General features: G+C 39.0%; 1 protein-coding gene and 1 long non-coding RNA gene across 10 annotated transcripts; both read left to right on the top strand.

Moving 5' to 3' along the window:
- Window positions 1-5,837: 5,837 nt before the first annotated feature.
- LOC103717921 (GDP-L-galactose phosphorylase 1-like) lies at window positions 5,838-14,286 on the top strand. Of its 9 annotated transcripts, none has more exons than XM_088718055.1 (9): window positions 5,838-6,123; window positions 6,435-6,498; window positions 6,657-7,253; window positions 8,617-8,747; window positions 8,829-8,888; window positions 8,979-9,209; window positions 9,308-9,490; window positions 11,555-11,806; window positions 13,631-14,286. In XM_088718055.1, the coding sequence occupies exons 3-9, from the start codon at window positions 7,160-7,162 to the stop codon at window positions 13,826-13,828; spliced, it is 1,149 nt and encodes a 382-aa protein (XP_088574181.1). In that variant the 5' UTR covers window positions 5,838-6,123; window positions 6,435-6,498; window positions 6,657-7,159; the 3' UTR covers window positions 13,829-14,286. The 9 variants fall into 9 exon arrangements, with proteins under 9 accessions (XP_088574181.1, XP_008804719.1, XP_088574202.1 ...); XM_088718076.1 differs by having other exon boundaries at window positions 5,985-6,123; window positions 8,704-8,747; XM_088718045.1 differs by having other exon boundaries at window positions 5,985-6,123; window positions 8,599-8,747.
- On the top strand, window positions 7,686-8,233 carry LOC148715005 (uncharacterized). Its single transcript, XR_015976240.1, has 3 exons — window positions 7,686-7,823; window positions 7,931-7,974; window positions 8,101-8,233. It is a non-coding gene; the product is annotated as an uncharacterized LOC148715005 (long non-coding RNA).
- Window positions 14,287-15,304: the final 1,018 nt, after the last annotated feature.

Below are 15,304 nucleotides of genomic sequence, written 5' to 3'. Positions count from 1 at the left end.
TCGCTCCAAAAGTTCCACCGGGAACAATTTCTCCATACAATAGCATTAGAAGAACTCCAAAAATTTGCTGTCCAGTCAGCAGCTTGATTACATTCCACATAGACACTGTGACCTTGTCACTATGAAAGCTTCGACAAAAATTCTTCTAGAGTTAAGCAAGAATTGGAGAAAGTATAAGAGATTGTAGGAATGCTGACAGCATTCAAGATCTCATATTTAGTGCCTCATGCATAAGATTGAAAACTCGATCATACCACGGTACTTAACCGCCCCATGCCACAATACATACTGCATGCCGTACCACCCCATATTGGCAAAATGTGAATGGATATTGGGGCATGGGGGGGTACCAAGGTAAAAATATTAGCACATACGTGACTGATATTCTTCTGTATTATGATACTCCAAACCTTCTCTGCATTCAGATTGACTTGTCTAGTTTTTATATGGATATTTTGCAAAATGTCATTTTATTTCATCTCGATCTACCAATCATCCCTAGATCATACCACTAAGCCACCATTGTCATGGCATTAGTGGCACAAGCTTCAACAATGAAATCCAAGAGCTTCTCTTTGTTTTATCCAAGCCAAATGGCTTTAGTCTCTGTGCCCTCAAAGTTGTAACATATAGATTTAAACTAGTAGGTGAAGCTTCTGTTGCATGGTTCTGTAATTTACTCCCATGACAAGGGATGCACACCTAAATTTGGACTGCGGCAGTTCTTCTGGGTTTTAGAACAGTTTTGATTTTTTTAAAAAAATTTCCCTAATCTCTGTCTCACAGGAAGAGTATTTCATTCCATTGGTACATAAGAACACCTAAAATCTGTGGATGCATTAAAAATTCTTGCAATCCCTTTTCCATGCATGTGCTTCTTGTATCAAACCAGAAACTATCAATTGGAGACAATGTGCATGCAGGTTACCACCAACCATTATCAATTCAATTCTGTAGACATAGTAAGTGATATACAGCTGATATGGAGGCATTGTGAAACTTATAGTGACTCCTGCAAAATTGTTATGAAATTGTGAACTAACTTTCAGTTCAGAATACTTACATGAAAAAGAAAAAGAATACGATAAGGAATGGGGTATGGAGGCATTATGAAACTTATAGCGACTCCTGCAAAATTGTGAAGAAATTGTGAACTTTCTTTCAGTTCGGAAGACTTGCATGAAAGGAATGGGGTATGCATACAAGGCCGTATTCGAATTCCTCTTCGAATTCCTCATGGAGAAGCTTTCTTTGACCCTGACCGTTTTCAATAAGTGGTGAAAGCTTGAAAGATGGTCACATCAGATAAGATGCAATTATGTATCATTGCTGACATTTTTTTGCTACGTCATGGTAGTAGTCTCTTATGTTTTGCATTTGGAGGTCTGGGTTTCTATAACAACCCAGGACCTTACCCAAAATGTCTAGCCAGAATGTATTATTTAGGTTCCTTGATCCTGTATAAGTACCCAAGATCTACCCAACGAATAACCGATGTGGGACTAAATACACGCCCGCACGAGTCCTCACATACTCTTCCGTTTAAGCCATGACGTCCTCGTCAAGCTAAGGGTTCATATCTATTCAAATCAAACCACAAACACCACGATTGGCCCGTGGTCAGCCCCAATGGATCTGTGCTGCAGTGTTGCCTAGTCCATATAAGTTATGGGCTGGGTCCGCTTTGATACCATTTGTAACAACCTAGAACCTCACCCAAAATGGCTAACCATAAGGTATTATTTGGGTTCTTTGATTCTGTATAAGTACCCAAGATCTATCCAGCGAATAACCGATGTGGGACTAAACACACGCCCGCATGGGTCCTCACAGTTTCATTTAGGTTGGATGCCTATCTTGTTCGGTGGTGTACATCGGCATTTAGGTTTTTTTTTTTTTTTTTGCTAGGACGGGCATGTCATACTACACTATATGAGTACGGACGCATCCAATAAAGTCTGAAAACAAAATATCACAGAGTATCCTAGGCAGCTCCTCCTCTCGGGTTTATAGAGTACCGTCTGAATGACTGGCCACGTGAGTAACCATCCAATCTGCGACCCCGTTGGCCTATCTGAATGCATGTTTGTCCTCTCTGTGCTTCGGCCATTTATTGTTTCACATCTTAATGAAGTGGTGGTGATATAGTCACTGATATTCTCAGAAAAGCAACTATTATAAGCTGTTATCATGGGGTATTAGAGAGAGAGAGAGAGAGGCGAATGTTGCTTGACAACTATTATGGCTCTCTCCATCTGATATTCCTATTGTTTACTTCAAAAGCTTTTAAGTTTGTTGTTGGATGTCAGGGAGAGGTGGTTTAACATTCAATTGGGTTGGTCATCCTGCAGCGTGGAAAACGCTTGGGGGCGTGAAGAAAGTTGCCAAGGCCCACTGATGCTGGGCTGGCAACTTCACGGCCCATCAATCCCCATGATTGCTACTAATTCTGACTACGATACTAATCCTCTTGTGCCACGTGGCAGATGAAAATTTTATGTGCATGTAAATGGCTCCTTGTAGCATTACTCCTACAGCATTGGCCACCGGCAAATTTGAACAAGCAATGTCACAAAGTGACTATCGAACAACCAATATTTACTTTCTAATGAGAGGGTAGTTGTCCCTTCATTCGCATTTGGATGCACCTTCATTGTTGCCCTTATGCTGCACGACCAGCCGATTTGGTTAGATGAAGCTCTTGAACTTAGAAGAACACATGTTGCTTTATTTTATTATGGAATTGGAGTTGTGAGGACAATATGTTTAGTCTCATCAAAAACCCAAAACTCATCACTTGTATTAGATGGTGGTTTGCTAGAAATAACTAGATACCTGATACGCTTTGGAACCAACCATAGACGGCATGGCAGACCAACCAAAAGGAGCTCACCACGTAGCCATAAGCCTACTAATAAAAGCACGTCACATGGCCGACCCTAGAGGCATGTGGAGAGTTCTTCAAATTTCAAACTCTTCTTCCAACTAGTGATGACAGCTCGGCCATGATCGCGAATAGTTTCTTTATTGCACGACGTACGAGCGATCCACATAAGCGAGTTGTGCGAGCATGATCTTTAGGAAAGATGCGCCATCTGTTATCAGAAACAACCAGCGCACATGCTTGATTTACTCGGCGACATGCACCATCCCTCGCCTATATATTCCACACTAAGGGGACCGTCCGGGTAAGTTTTTTTTAAGTTCTCTAAGTTCTGGTGCTCTTTTGACCCCATTAGTTGCCATCCTGCTAGTCTCATGATATCTTTATAGTTCTCGAAGAGTTGAATTTGACTTAGACATTGGAGGGTCTCATGCCGGATACTCCTCCAGCAAATAGACTTTCTTTGTCTGCATTGTTTCAGATTAGATCCAACATTGGAGCCACCATCTGAGCACAACCTTCTCCATCCCATACACCTCAAAGGCATGCAGCGACCCTCAAGCTGACTCCATCGATTGAGACAGCAGGTAGGCCGATCTCTCCAAAGACCTCGTTAGCTCGGTGCCTAGGTTAGGCGAGATCTCAACGTCAATAGATTGGCACTAGAGGAAGAGTCATGATTCCACATTCGAAGGTTCGATTGATTAGTAGATGACTTGCAGCAATGAAGTCTGACAGCTCTCTACATAACTCTTAGAGGGCTCTGCCTCCATAGAAATCATAGGCAGCATTGATGGTCACCGTCGAACAGTTTCAATTATTCATTCGGCATGTTTAGATACTGACCATAGCCATTCAAAACCTGTAACAGATGGCTGCCAACCAGTAGCAGTAGTAGCAGGCTCGCACACCAAGCAACCATGAGAACCCAACATAGTCAAGCCACCACTACCATCCTTTGAGCCTAGGGCGGTCTTAGCCTTGCCATTGCTCCCATCCCCAGAGTCTAGGACTAGCCCAATGCAGCCATCACTCTCGTTCGTAAAGTCTAGAACAAGACAAGAGGCATCAATCACCGAGCTCACAATTTCGAGAAGGATCAATGCCGAGCCATTCATCCCCTTATCGATTATAGAGGGTCTTCAGGAGAGAAGCCGACCTCGATTGCAAGATCGAGGAGATGGATAGCCACCTCAAAGCTCTAAGGAGCTGCAACGCCACTCTTGAGAAAGACATCGACTTCACCATTGAGACCCCGTTCTCGACAAGAATTATGGAGGAATCTCTCCTGCCTCGGTTAAAAATACCGTAGCTAGAAACATATGATGGGACTTCGGACCCCCTAGGCCACTTGGAGAGCTTAAGGCCCTTATGATGCTCCAAGGGGCCACCTACTTGGTGCTATGTTGATCTTTCACAGCCATCCTTTGGAAAGCAGCTTGGTTATGGTACACTAGGCTCCAGCCAATCTCCCTCCACTTTTGAAGTACATCTAAACGATATTGATAATTTTTTTTTTGCTTTTATGCAATCAAAGTAAATTTAATTTTAAGCAATCAATAGTAATCAAAATCACGTTCTTGGATTGTTGGTGGAATATGGCCTAGAAATTATTACCTTTTGTATTAAAATAATAAAATGAACTAGAACTTTATATTTACAAAATCTTAAAAAATAATTGATTGAAAAATTTTGCTTGGATCGAGACATGTGATGTATACTATCTTGAAAACATGAGTTGCTCCCTACATATGGGTCTGCGACGATCTCGTCTCTAAGGTATAACAATCGGGCTCAACCCGAACTTTCTCTAATGAGCATGATCGCTGGGAGGCTTGGCTAGATGACTTCCTTCAATTGCTCATAAAAGGAAGACGAAAGTGGAAAAAAATTAGAAAAAGAAAGGAGTTGTCTTGGTCTCGGAAGTAGTGCACTATGAGAGATAGAGTACCAGAAGGAGTGGAGTGGATATTATATCCTAGAAGTCTATTTATCAATTTATCAGTTCCGAGGTTATACGATGCTTTAGAAATACTATAACCAAAAAGGTATGCACCGGCATCACAGCCAAACCGAACGAAGCCTATGCGCATGTGGTCACTAGCTCATTTCCCTCAAAACTCGATTTGGGCTTCTTGGGAAAGAATTCCATTTAAGCTAGAGGTCTTGTTTTCACATATCCGATGTGAGGCTAAAAAAGGATGGAGTTTTAAAGCTTTTGAAACAACTAACAATTAGGAGAGATAATAATGTTTTTTTATTTTTAAATTTTAAATCTTTAAAAATTAAAACTCCAACATATGAGATGTTCTCCCCCTTTTAATGTCTCTATATATGCCAACAACAGGGTAATCTGGCCAAGTTTGATTAAGCTTGGGTCTAATCAAGCTTGGTTTGAAATTGATTACAAACTTGAGATCAAACTTGATTTGATTATCATTATTTCAAGTTCAATTTCAATTAAATTTTGAATTGAGTAGAACATAAGCCTTAATCCTAAATCAAGTTGAAAACAATTCGAGCTTGAATCAAGCTCAATTCAATCTTGCTTACAAACTTGGTTCAAATCTTGATTCAAGCCTATCTTAACATTTAATTAATTCAAAGGATAAAAAGTTCGTAAACTAAAGTATTAAACCAGCATCCTATTATCTATATAATGTAATATATTATTATAATATTGATGTATTTGAGCCTTATCAAATCAAGTTGATTCCTGTTCATCATAAAATTAATTTCAAGCATGTTTTGCTGATCCAAGCGTGGTTTATTTAGCATCTCTATGGTTGATTCTAGTTTTTTTCGAATCGAGTAGGGCTCGAGCTACTAGGACCATTTAGATATCTTGATGCTAAATTACTATGGCATAATAATTGAAGCAAAAGGATTGGGGCAAGTTATGTCATTGGTGTGATGTATGTTAAAAGTTGTGATCTGGAGTGCAAGTTGTGACATGTAGGCTTTGGTTTTTATTTCTTTTTTCCCAAAAACATGCAAGCGCATGGTGTCATGGTGTGGTTGGTTCCTGGGCTCTGGGAGAATTTGCCCTCCTTTTAGCATATACTCAAATGATGCTTTCCAAAGCAACGGTTGTGATTCCCAAAACACTATAAATAGAACCGATAGCTTTTAGAGCTCTCCGGCACGTCAACAGAACCACACGATTTACCTCTCGGTTTTCGCTTCCCCAAAGACGGCTCTTTTCTCCCGTCCGCTTCCTCGTCTTTCAAGAACCCTAGGTATCTTCGATCGCCCCACCGCTCCGCGCTCTTTGATCTCTCTCCCTCTCTCTCCGCCTCTCTCTCGCATGTCTTCTATGCCCCTCTCTGGGAATTTTTCGTGGCCCAATTGCGTTTGTTCGAGAATTGGGGTTTAGGATTTGATCCTTGAGGAGAAATTCTTGCTTTGTTGTGCTCAAATTTCGGTAATCTAGGGTTATGAAGCTTGATTTTTTGGTTTCATTGTTTTGAAATACTTCAAATTTTATTCGATTTGTGTTAAATATTTGACTTTTCTTCGTTTTGGTTCGATCTATTGTTACACGTGAAAGTGCTTCGAAAGGTGTCAGCAGGTGCGCGGAGCCGGAGCCCGGCATGTTCGCCCGCTGGGCCGAGGTAAGTTTTTGGTTGAAAGACATTATTGTCCCCTTCTTTTTCTAGAATTTGGATTGATCCATCTGTCTGTGGATATCTGAATCGATGATAAAATCTTTTTATTTGTGGGATTTTTATATGTTTATGAGAAAATTTTGTTTGTAATTTGATCAAAATAGGTTTAAATTCTTCGCCGAGATATCCAGGTCGGAAGAAGGATATATTTGGAAGCTTTTGAGTTCTGAACTGTGACATGGATCGGTTCAGTCTCCGAGAGAAAAGCAGAAGCTATTGAGTAGTTGTGGCAGAGCTTGGCAGTCTGAATCAAGAAGAACAGTTGGTGTTCTTTGAATTGCTTCATTGTTGATTTCTGCTGGGAGATTCTTTTGAATTTGTTGGTGCTGTTTGGGAATTGCTAGTCCGATTAGGGCTGGCTTCAGTAAATCAACCACGGCTCTAAGCAAAGAATACCGTCTTATTATTAGAAGGGGAAGAGAATGCTTGCAAGGTTTCTCTAAGTTTTTGCTTGCTTCCCCTTCTTTTCACGGTGGACGGGGTGCCCTACCATCTGCTGGTGGGCATCCTTCAGATCTGACATTCCTTGCAGGCGGTGGTTCTGAAGCTTGATCAACTTTTTTTTGGTAGCTTTTCTTAGTTATTAGTGCATTAAGCATCGTAAAATATGGCATCAGTCACTCAGGTTGATGGGGAATACCCATTTCTGAAGCAGAACCCTGGCTTGGAGCAGTCCAAATGTCACAAAGTGGCTTTCACAGGTATTGCTTTTTTTCTTTTTTCTTTTTATCTCTCCCTGTTGATTTGTGTCTTGTTCACATGTCCACCCCCCACCCCCCCCCTGCCGGAGTTATTATTAATGCACCCACTTAATTGCAATTCTTCATATTGAAATATATGGTTGCTCTGGCTGTCACTGTCATATTAAGTCAGCCTTGGAATTCTTTTAACATAATTCAATGTATATTTGTTAGCAAGATGTAGCTATGTCATAGAAGCTAAAAAGCTAATCCATTCAAAAATTCTTTTAAAAATTTTCCTTTTGAATTTCCTTTCAACTATCAAACATTGGAAAAGAAGATTCCAACATAACTAATTCTTTCACTTTCTTGGCAATAGTCTAACTGTTTTCATCCATTTATCCACTATTTTAGGCTTCCATGTTCGGAGTGGTTTGGAGAAATTGCAGTTGATGTTATGTTTGAGGTGTAGCAGGGTCAGAAGTCTCTCCAATCTCATCTAATTCTTTCGTCCTCTGCCTCTCCTCCTCTAATGATTCAATGGCTTCGCACTAAATTTCTCACTTATGTACAAGATATCATATAGAGAAGGTAGCTTAGCAACCAAGCATTCCCTTGTTTTCCCATTTGCCTAGATTTGAATTCATGTTACTGTCCACAATGTTTTATTCATCCTAACTCTGGTATTCTCTCTTCAGATTTCTTTTGCTATTTCTTCCATAATGAACTTGGCTAATGCAAAGTTTGTAACCATCCTACTCTAATTACATTTTTATGATGTCATTATGGGCTTCCCCTAGTTAGCAAATGTTACCATTTACTCTCCTTTTCTTTTCCTTCTCTTTTTTTTGGTGGGTCTATCTAGCAGAAGCACAACCCCAACTGTCAGCCTGAACAACTGGGTCTAGTTTAGCAGGAAAAACAGAAGTCCACATTAGCCATTGCCAGGCTGTTGCAGGGGCCATTCCAGAAGCAGACCTGCCATAATTGATTTCTCTTCCTGAAAATGTGATTGTCTCTCTAATCAATCAAATTGTGAAGCATTCTTCAAATATCAGCATATATGGATGAGCAGAGGTAGGGGAATTGGTCCAATTTGTATGTACAAGTTTACACCCAGAACCTTTTCCTGGTCAAAATTCATAATTGGGTTCCTGGACAGAGGTTAACAATTTGCCATTATGCTTAAAATGTCTAAATAGTACATCCTTTAAAAATTATGGAGGAATGGTCCTAGTTCTTGACTGTTTAGTTAAGTTTTGTTTCTTATTAAAGTAAAATTTTGATCTGGCATGCTAAACACCTAAAACTTATTCTAAATGTGTGTCTGATTTTGAGCTGTTTTAGGAACTTTAACTATTTACAGTTTTTTCTCAATTTTTAGGAAATTTTTTGGGTGTTAGAACACATGTTTACTGGCTTGGTAGTCCTACTGAAGGCAATGATGCCTATGTGAGTTTTCCATTCACAGCCGAAGAGACGCAAAGTTTATTGGATGCCCTTCTTCTTTCTCAGGTACATCATCTATATGAATGTTCTTTATATTTTGATTTTATTCCGGACTATCTTTTAAATCTATAAATTGTTGCCTCGCAGTGGGAAGATCATGCATCGAAGGGTCTGCTCAAGTATGATGTTACCACCTGTGAAATAAAGGTCTTTTTTGGGTTCTAATTGATGCAATTCATGCTTTTATTTATTGATCTTCGAGAATTACTATAAGCCTTATATGTGATGCTTCTGCAGGTTGTCAGTGGTGAAAAGAATTTTGTCACTCAGTTGAATGAGAATTGGAATCCAAATTTCCTGCAAAATTTTGAGAACAATGTCCTCCAAACTTTGGAGCCTATCAAGTCAAGCTGTATAAAAATTTGCAAGGAGGATATACTTTTTTGTGTTGCACATGGAGAAAAGGAGAGCTCTGAGATTATTCCTTCGACTATCGTACCAAAAGATGGAATATTGATTGTTATTAATGTAAGTAATTAGGCTGTGTTTGTATGATGTACTTTTAAACTAGATTCTCAAGATTCTTTGTTTTTAGTTTATCATTGATTCTGATCTCCTTTTGTAAGGCAAATCCTGTTGAGTATGGTCATGTCTTCTTAATGCCATACAAGATCCATCAATTGCCTCAATCTCTGGACAAGAAGATGTTTGGATTGATCACACAGATTGCTGTTGAAGTAAATAATTGTGCTTTTCGTATTTTCTTCAACCACAGTGATTCTACTTGTTCAGATCAGATATATTTTCAGGTAATAATCTTGCCAACTTCTATTGTGCATTGATGAGCTTTAGCTTGTATATTATCAAGATTTCCTTCTGTACGTACAGATCGGCATAAGATTACAGGGCAAGGGCCATTAGTTTTAACTGTCAAAAATCTGGTTTAGGTCTTTAAGGTTGAGCTCAAATTGGCTTGGTTTATATTGTATGTTTTACAGGATTTTACTCGTAAATTTATTGTTTAGGCCAATTTTAGGCTGGGATTGGTTGAGCTTATTTTAGATATATGGTTAGGCTTGGAATGTGGTTGGATGTCATATTATAAAATTCAGATTGCACATGGTGCACTAGTTCTTCATTCAAAACTCACGCAGATGTCATATTATAAAATTCAGATTGCACCTGGGTGCACTAGTTCTTCATCAAAACTCACTCAACCTGTAATCAGCTTGACACTTTTGATCCAAGCCTGAGAGAAGTGGTGAGTGGTATGCAAACATGTTGAGGTTGGTTAGGTATGGGTTTACCCAACCTGAGTGTCACCCCTACTAATTGGTCATTGGCAATGACTTAAGATGGTATGTTAATTTATTTACAAGCATTGAAATAACGTAAACAGGTCTTGGTCATGCCCGCCTATACGTTAACCTAACCTGGCCAAGCTTTGGAGCACATATCTTAGCCTCTATTGTTAGTCTATGAGTTTTGAGTTAAACGTTAGATACTAAAAGGAGCTATGAATTGTCATGTACAAAGAGGTCTCTCATGCATGAGATATTCAGATGTAAGGTGTGTGTGATAATACTACAAAAACAGAGTGATGTGAAGCTAATTAGCTTTTTTTTTTTTCCTTTTGAGAACTCGGACGGGAGAGATCCTGCCCAAAATCTGGGTTAGGGCTGGACTGCTGTTGGGTGCTTATTTAGTTTTTTTCAGTTTATTTGAATGCAAATGCAACTATTGCCATTTCTTTCACAAGAAAAAAGTTCTTGAATGTTAATTTGATTAAGAAAAGCTATTAATAGTTCTATCTTTCTAACTTTTTACTGAATTCTTTAAATAATTCAAGGGAATTCCTGAAGAGTTCTAGTTAATTCTCACATCACTTTTGTCATGAATACATCTTACAAATTTCATCCATCTATTTTCACTTATAATGATAACATGTTTCTATTGTTCACATTATATCTTGAATAACATAATCCTCACTATTTTCATGACTTTTTTTGACATCATATTTTGCTGATTAAATTGAAGCTTAGCCAATGCACGAGTATGTCATGCTGCTGCTAAGTGGTGCAGGCTTTCTGTACATATACCAAAGAGGCCATGAGGTTTTTGAAATCTGATGTGGAGGATATGCAATATGCAATGATGAATGGAAAACCAGATTTATGAAATATGCACCAATTTTTGGTTATATGCAATAAATCACAGGAAAAATATTCGTTATTTATATTACCATTGAGTCCCTTATACGTGCCTTGATGGTAAGGATCTTTCTTTGAGACACCTGTTGTTACCATCCTATTCAGTCTTTTGACAAAGTTTTTTTCAGTACGTTCCTGAATGTAATATAGACTAGCAATTTCTAATTTTATTATATCAAGCGGTATGTTACCCTGTTACTTTTTCACAGTATGAATGTATCATTATGTTATGTATGGATGCTATGTCTCTTCAGCACAGGTGGAAGGATGTTGCCACTTTTAGATGTTCTTGCAAGGGTTCTCACATAGGTGGTTTTACTGCATTATATTGTCTCTCTTCTTTTTTTCCTTTTAAGTAATCACCTATATTTGAATAACATGTTGTGCTTTGTAGTATATAGTAATTTCTGAGCTCTAACACTGATCGGTGCTTTATACATACTGTGTTCACCCTTTGCCCTATCATTTTTAAAAACTTTGCCGCCTCTGTTGAGTTTTTAATACCAAACATAGAGAAATATTCAAAATGCTATGCATATTGTTTGCAAAATAAAGGTTGGCCAACACCACTGACAAGCAGGATGGTCTGAATTTTTCAGACAAAGATTGTAGTAAAAATATAATAACTGGTCAACTAACATTTTCCTTCCATTTTTTGTGCAGGCTAGTTACTTTGCGAACCCTTTACCTGTGGAGGTTCTTCCGACCGTCCCTGTATATGGTGATCTGCTCACAACAGGGATATGTATCTGTGAAGTTGCACATTATCCTCTAAAGGCCTTAGTTTTCATAAGCAAGAACTTGAAAGCACTAGCTGATGTAGTAGCAGAAATATGTTCCACCTTGCATAACCATGATGCTGCATTTAATCTGCTGATCTCTGATTGTGGCGCAAAAATATTCTTGTTTCCTCAGGTAAACATGGTTTCCGAGTCCATCCACTTTTTTGGAATTTTGTGCTACTCTTACATTATCTTCCGTGAGCTAGACATGCTTTAATTTGATTGAGTGAAAACAAGGTAAAACGAAATGATTGCCGCCTACAACCAAGTTCAAAAAGTGGTTATTATTATTATTTTTAGTCTGTTGGAGAAAAGATAATAACACTGAAATGAAATATAGGTACTCTCTTGTTCTTTAGATAAACTATATCTCAACATTGTCACCATGGAATGCTTCAAGGAATATGTTGCACATGGAATCATTAACAACTTGTACTATCAAGAAGAGATCTAGTTAAATAGCTTCAATACTTCAAGTTCTTACTGGTTCTTTGAGGCCTTTTTGGAACCAATGACTGTTTTGTTGGTGATAACCATCTCCTATGTTACATGGACACTCCTGTTTGGGTCCAAGAATATGTGTCAGATACGTATCTGAATTGGATACGCATCAAATGCTTGGATGCTTATACTTAGATGCTTAGCTTCTTTTTCCAGCTTTTACAAATAGATATATAATTTTGACTCTTTCAATAATCAATTCAACCCACCATGTTATTGTTGAAACTTGAAAGTGACCTTTTTTGCCTTTTATCGAGATTGGTCAAAGATGTAGATATTGAAATAAATTTGCAAAATATCCTTTTTCTTGTATCTCTCAAAATTAGCGAGTTTTTATGGTTAGGCCTGTTAACGAGCCGAGCTGCTTGGGCTCGGCTCGGGCTTGGCCCGTTAAAAGCTCGGCTCGAGCTCGGCTCGTTAGTCAAACGAGCTCGAGCCCGAGCCTAAAATGAGGCTCGTTTAAATTCGAGCTCGAGCCCGAGTAGCTCACGAGCCCAAACGAGCTCGAGCCACAACAGTGAGACCAAGAAAATGGGCCTCATTTTAATGATGTAAGAGCCTCATTTGTGGTATTTAATGTAGATTTTTGTTATGGGGCTCGAGCTCGAGCTCGAAACGAGCTTTACGAGCCCAAGCCCGAGCTTTTCTTTTACCAAACAAGCCCGAGCTCAAGCTCAATACAGAGCTCGGTACCGAGCCCGAGCCCGAGTTCTGTGAAACGAGCCGAGCCCGAGCCTTCTCAAGCTCGGGCTCGGCTCGGCTCGTTGACAGGCCTATTTATGGTGAAGGACCTTAACAATATATATTCTAATATTTTCTTTTATACAATATTGACAAATAAATATATGGTTTAATTGAAATTATTGTTCTATGCATGGCCTGCCGTACCGGTCCGGCCTGGGACCGGTACCGGATCAGCGTGGAATCTGGTACCGGTAGTTTATTGTTGGAGAACCGGTACGGAACCGGTTCGGATCGGTATGAAACCGGTTTGGACCGGTACGGGACCGGTCCGGGCCGCTACCGGTACGCCAACCGGTACCGGTACGCCGACCGGTACCGGTACGGCGGACCTTGGTTCTATGTATCTCTGTATCTCTTTTTTTCCCCTCTTGTTGAGTTAGATACTTGAACACGTGCTGGAATCCAGTTCTCATATCCATGTCTATGCAAAATTGGCCACCTTTTTGTCAGGGCCCCCTCCTAAATAGAGATTGTTCAGCCCTGATCCTATATTCCAAAGTAGCTGGCTGTTTCATTCAAAGAAGTTAGATTACAGGAGTTTGTGAAATTTAAAAGTCTAATTCTTGTTAGTTGGCTTCCTTGATGTCATCAGAACCCTCCATCTGCTGTCACTTGTGAAATTAGGCCTTGTTTTATGTGATCCTGGTAAGATAATAACCAATATCTGTTTCTTAATGTTGAATAGTAAATAACTGTTTGTGTGTGTAAACAGGTCCATAAAGTGCTGATGGGGTGCCATCTTTCTGCTTGGGAATGTGGGGGCTACTTTGTTTACCACACAAAATCTGATTTCGATAGTGTCTCTGAGGTGGAAATATTGAAGCGTATGGCTTCCATTTCACTTGATGACGACAGCTTCCAAGCCCTGAAGCAGCTTTGCTGCAATATTGCAAATAAACTCACTCTTTGAGATGAATGGATTTACAGTTTGTTGCAGTCAGTACTTATGTAAGATGGTTTGATGTGTTGTTTGTTTAGAGTCACTACTTGCACACAGTTCTCCATTATGACCAGGAATTCCGCAACCTGTTGTCTTGGTGCAATTACAAACAATATCCATGTACTATTGCCCTTTGAACTCCATTCTATCAAGGAATGCCTGAAAACTTATGTTTACATTCCATGTGAGGTGGTACGGCATCCCTCTTTTACTGCAGGGGGCTTGAGATGCATGCTGGGGTCTGCACTGGATTCTCAATTGGTATACTTGGTTAATTTAATTCAATAATATTGAGCCATGGACTTGGTTTAGAAACTGGTTGAGATTCTTTGAACCCCAGGTTGTGTGCTTTTGGATGCACAAGTGAACAATAAACTATTTGCTCCTATGAGAAAGACTGAAGAAATCAGATGATATGTTTCCTGTTCTATCTTCCTGTATCTTTATTCACTCTGCACTTGTTATAATTAATTCCACCTCTAAGTTTCCTGTCTCCATAAAAAAGCTGGGCTTGTAGCCCCTACATTTCCTCGAAAAAGAAAGACTGAATAAACTGAAGAAATAAGATGAGCTCAACCAGGTGGGAGGATACTATTGTGTAGAAACTGCTAATTTAATATTTCACTTTGTGTTACTTCTCTTATCCAAGAAGTACTTGATGGATGGCTGTGATTTCATCAACCATTAACCAAAAAATGTTTTCGTTGCCATGGTGTTTTCATTAGCAGATGATTGCAAAATGCTGTAATTTATATGTGCATATAATTTTGATATGTGACAATTGTTCTCTTTCTGCTCCTCTTTTATAGTGACTGTAATATGAAAGTCGATAGCTAAAATGAGACTGTGGTTGCCTTAATTACTTAATTCTGACCCCTAGTAAATCTTAAGCACCTCACTTTCAGGAAATGATATGGAGCACATAGGCTTCAACAAAACAGGGAGTTGGCCTGCTTCCATTTTTTGGATTTCAACATTCATGGAATGAACATGTTGTTTAAACATGATAAAAGAAAAGGCTGCGTTGATATTTGCTTTCATAATAGTATCTTCCATTCCACTCATGGTAGAACTACCATTATATTGTTATCCCGTAATTTACTAACAATAAATAAATAAAAAAAGAAACTTGTAATATCTTGATTGTTTTCTGTTGCTTTCATGCATCTGGCTGCTTGCTGATGTTTCTCTTCAGTAGTAGTTCTCATTACATGTGCTGATTAATAACAAATTCTTGATTTAAATGTTTACAAATGCATGCAAGCTGAGTCATCAACAATGTAAGTCTCATTATCCACTAACAGGCCTTATAGCTGGAGTGCATTGGACAAAAAGTGGGAACCCACTTATTGGGTTGTTGTCAAGTTGAAAGCTGGTTATAGAATGCCCTCATACTCTGATGGATCATACTGTAATCAGTATAATCTACTGTATAGATGAGATAAA

Source organism: Phoenix dactylifera, chromosome 1 (assembly GCF_051530095.1).
Source record: "Phoenix dactylifera cultivar Ajwa chromosome 1, Ajwa_hap1_PhDact_Kaust_v1.1, whole genome shotgun sequence".
Taxonomy (NCBI): Eukaryota; Viridiplantae; Streptophyta; class Magnoliopsida; order Arecales; family Arecaceae; genus Phoenix; species Phoenix dactylifera.
Note: the sequence above shows the minus strand (reverse complement) of the source record. Positions and strands in the feature narration are given on the sequence as shown.

Excerpts from the sequence above, each read along its gene's own strand:
- LOC103717921 (XM_088718045.1), top strand. The coding sequence starts at position 7,160 with ATGGCATCAGTCACTCAGGTTGATGGGGAATACCCATTTCTGAAGCAG. Across the intron at positions 8,748-8,828 it reads ATGCCCTTCTTCTTTCTCAG|TGGGAAGATCATGCATCGAA; the intron begins GTACATCATCTA and ends GTTGCCTCGCAG. Across the intron at positions 8,889-8,978 it reads TTACCACCTGTGAAATAAAG|GTTGTCAGTGGTGAAAAGAA; the intron begins GTCTTTTTTGGG and ends ATGCTTCTGCAG.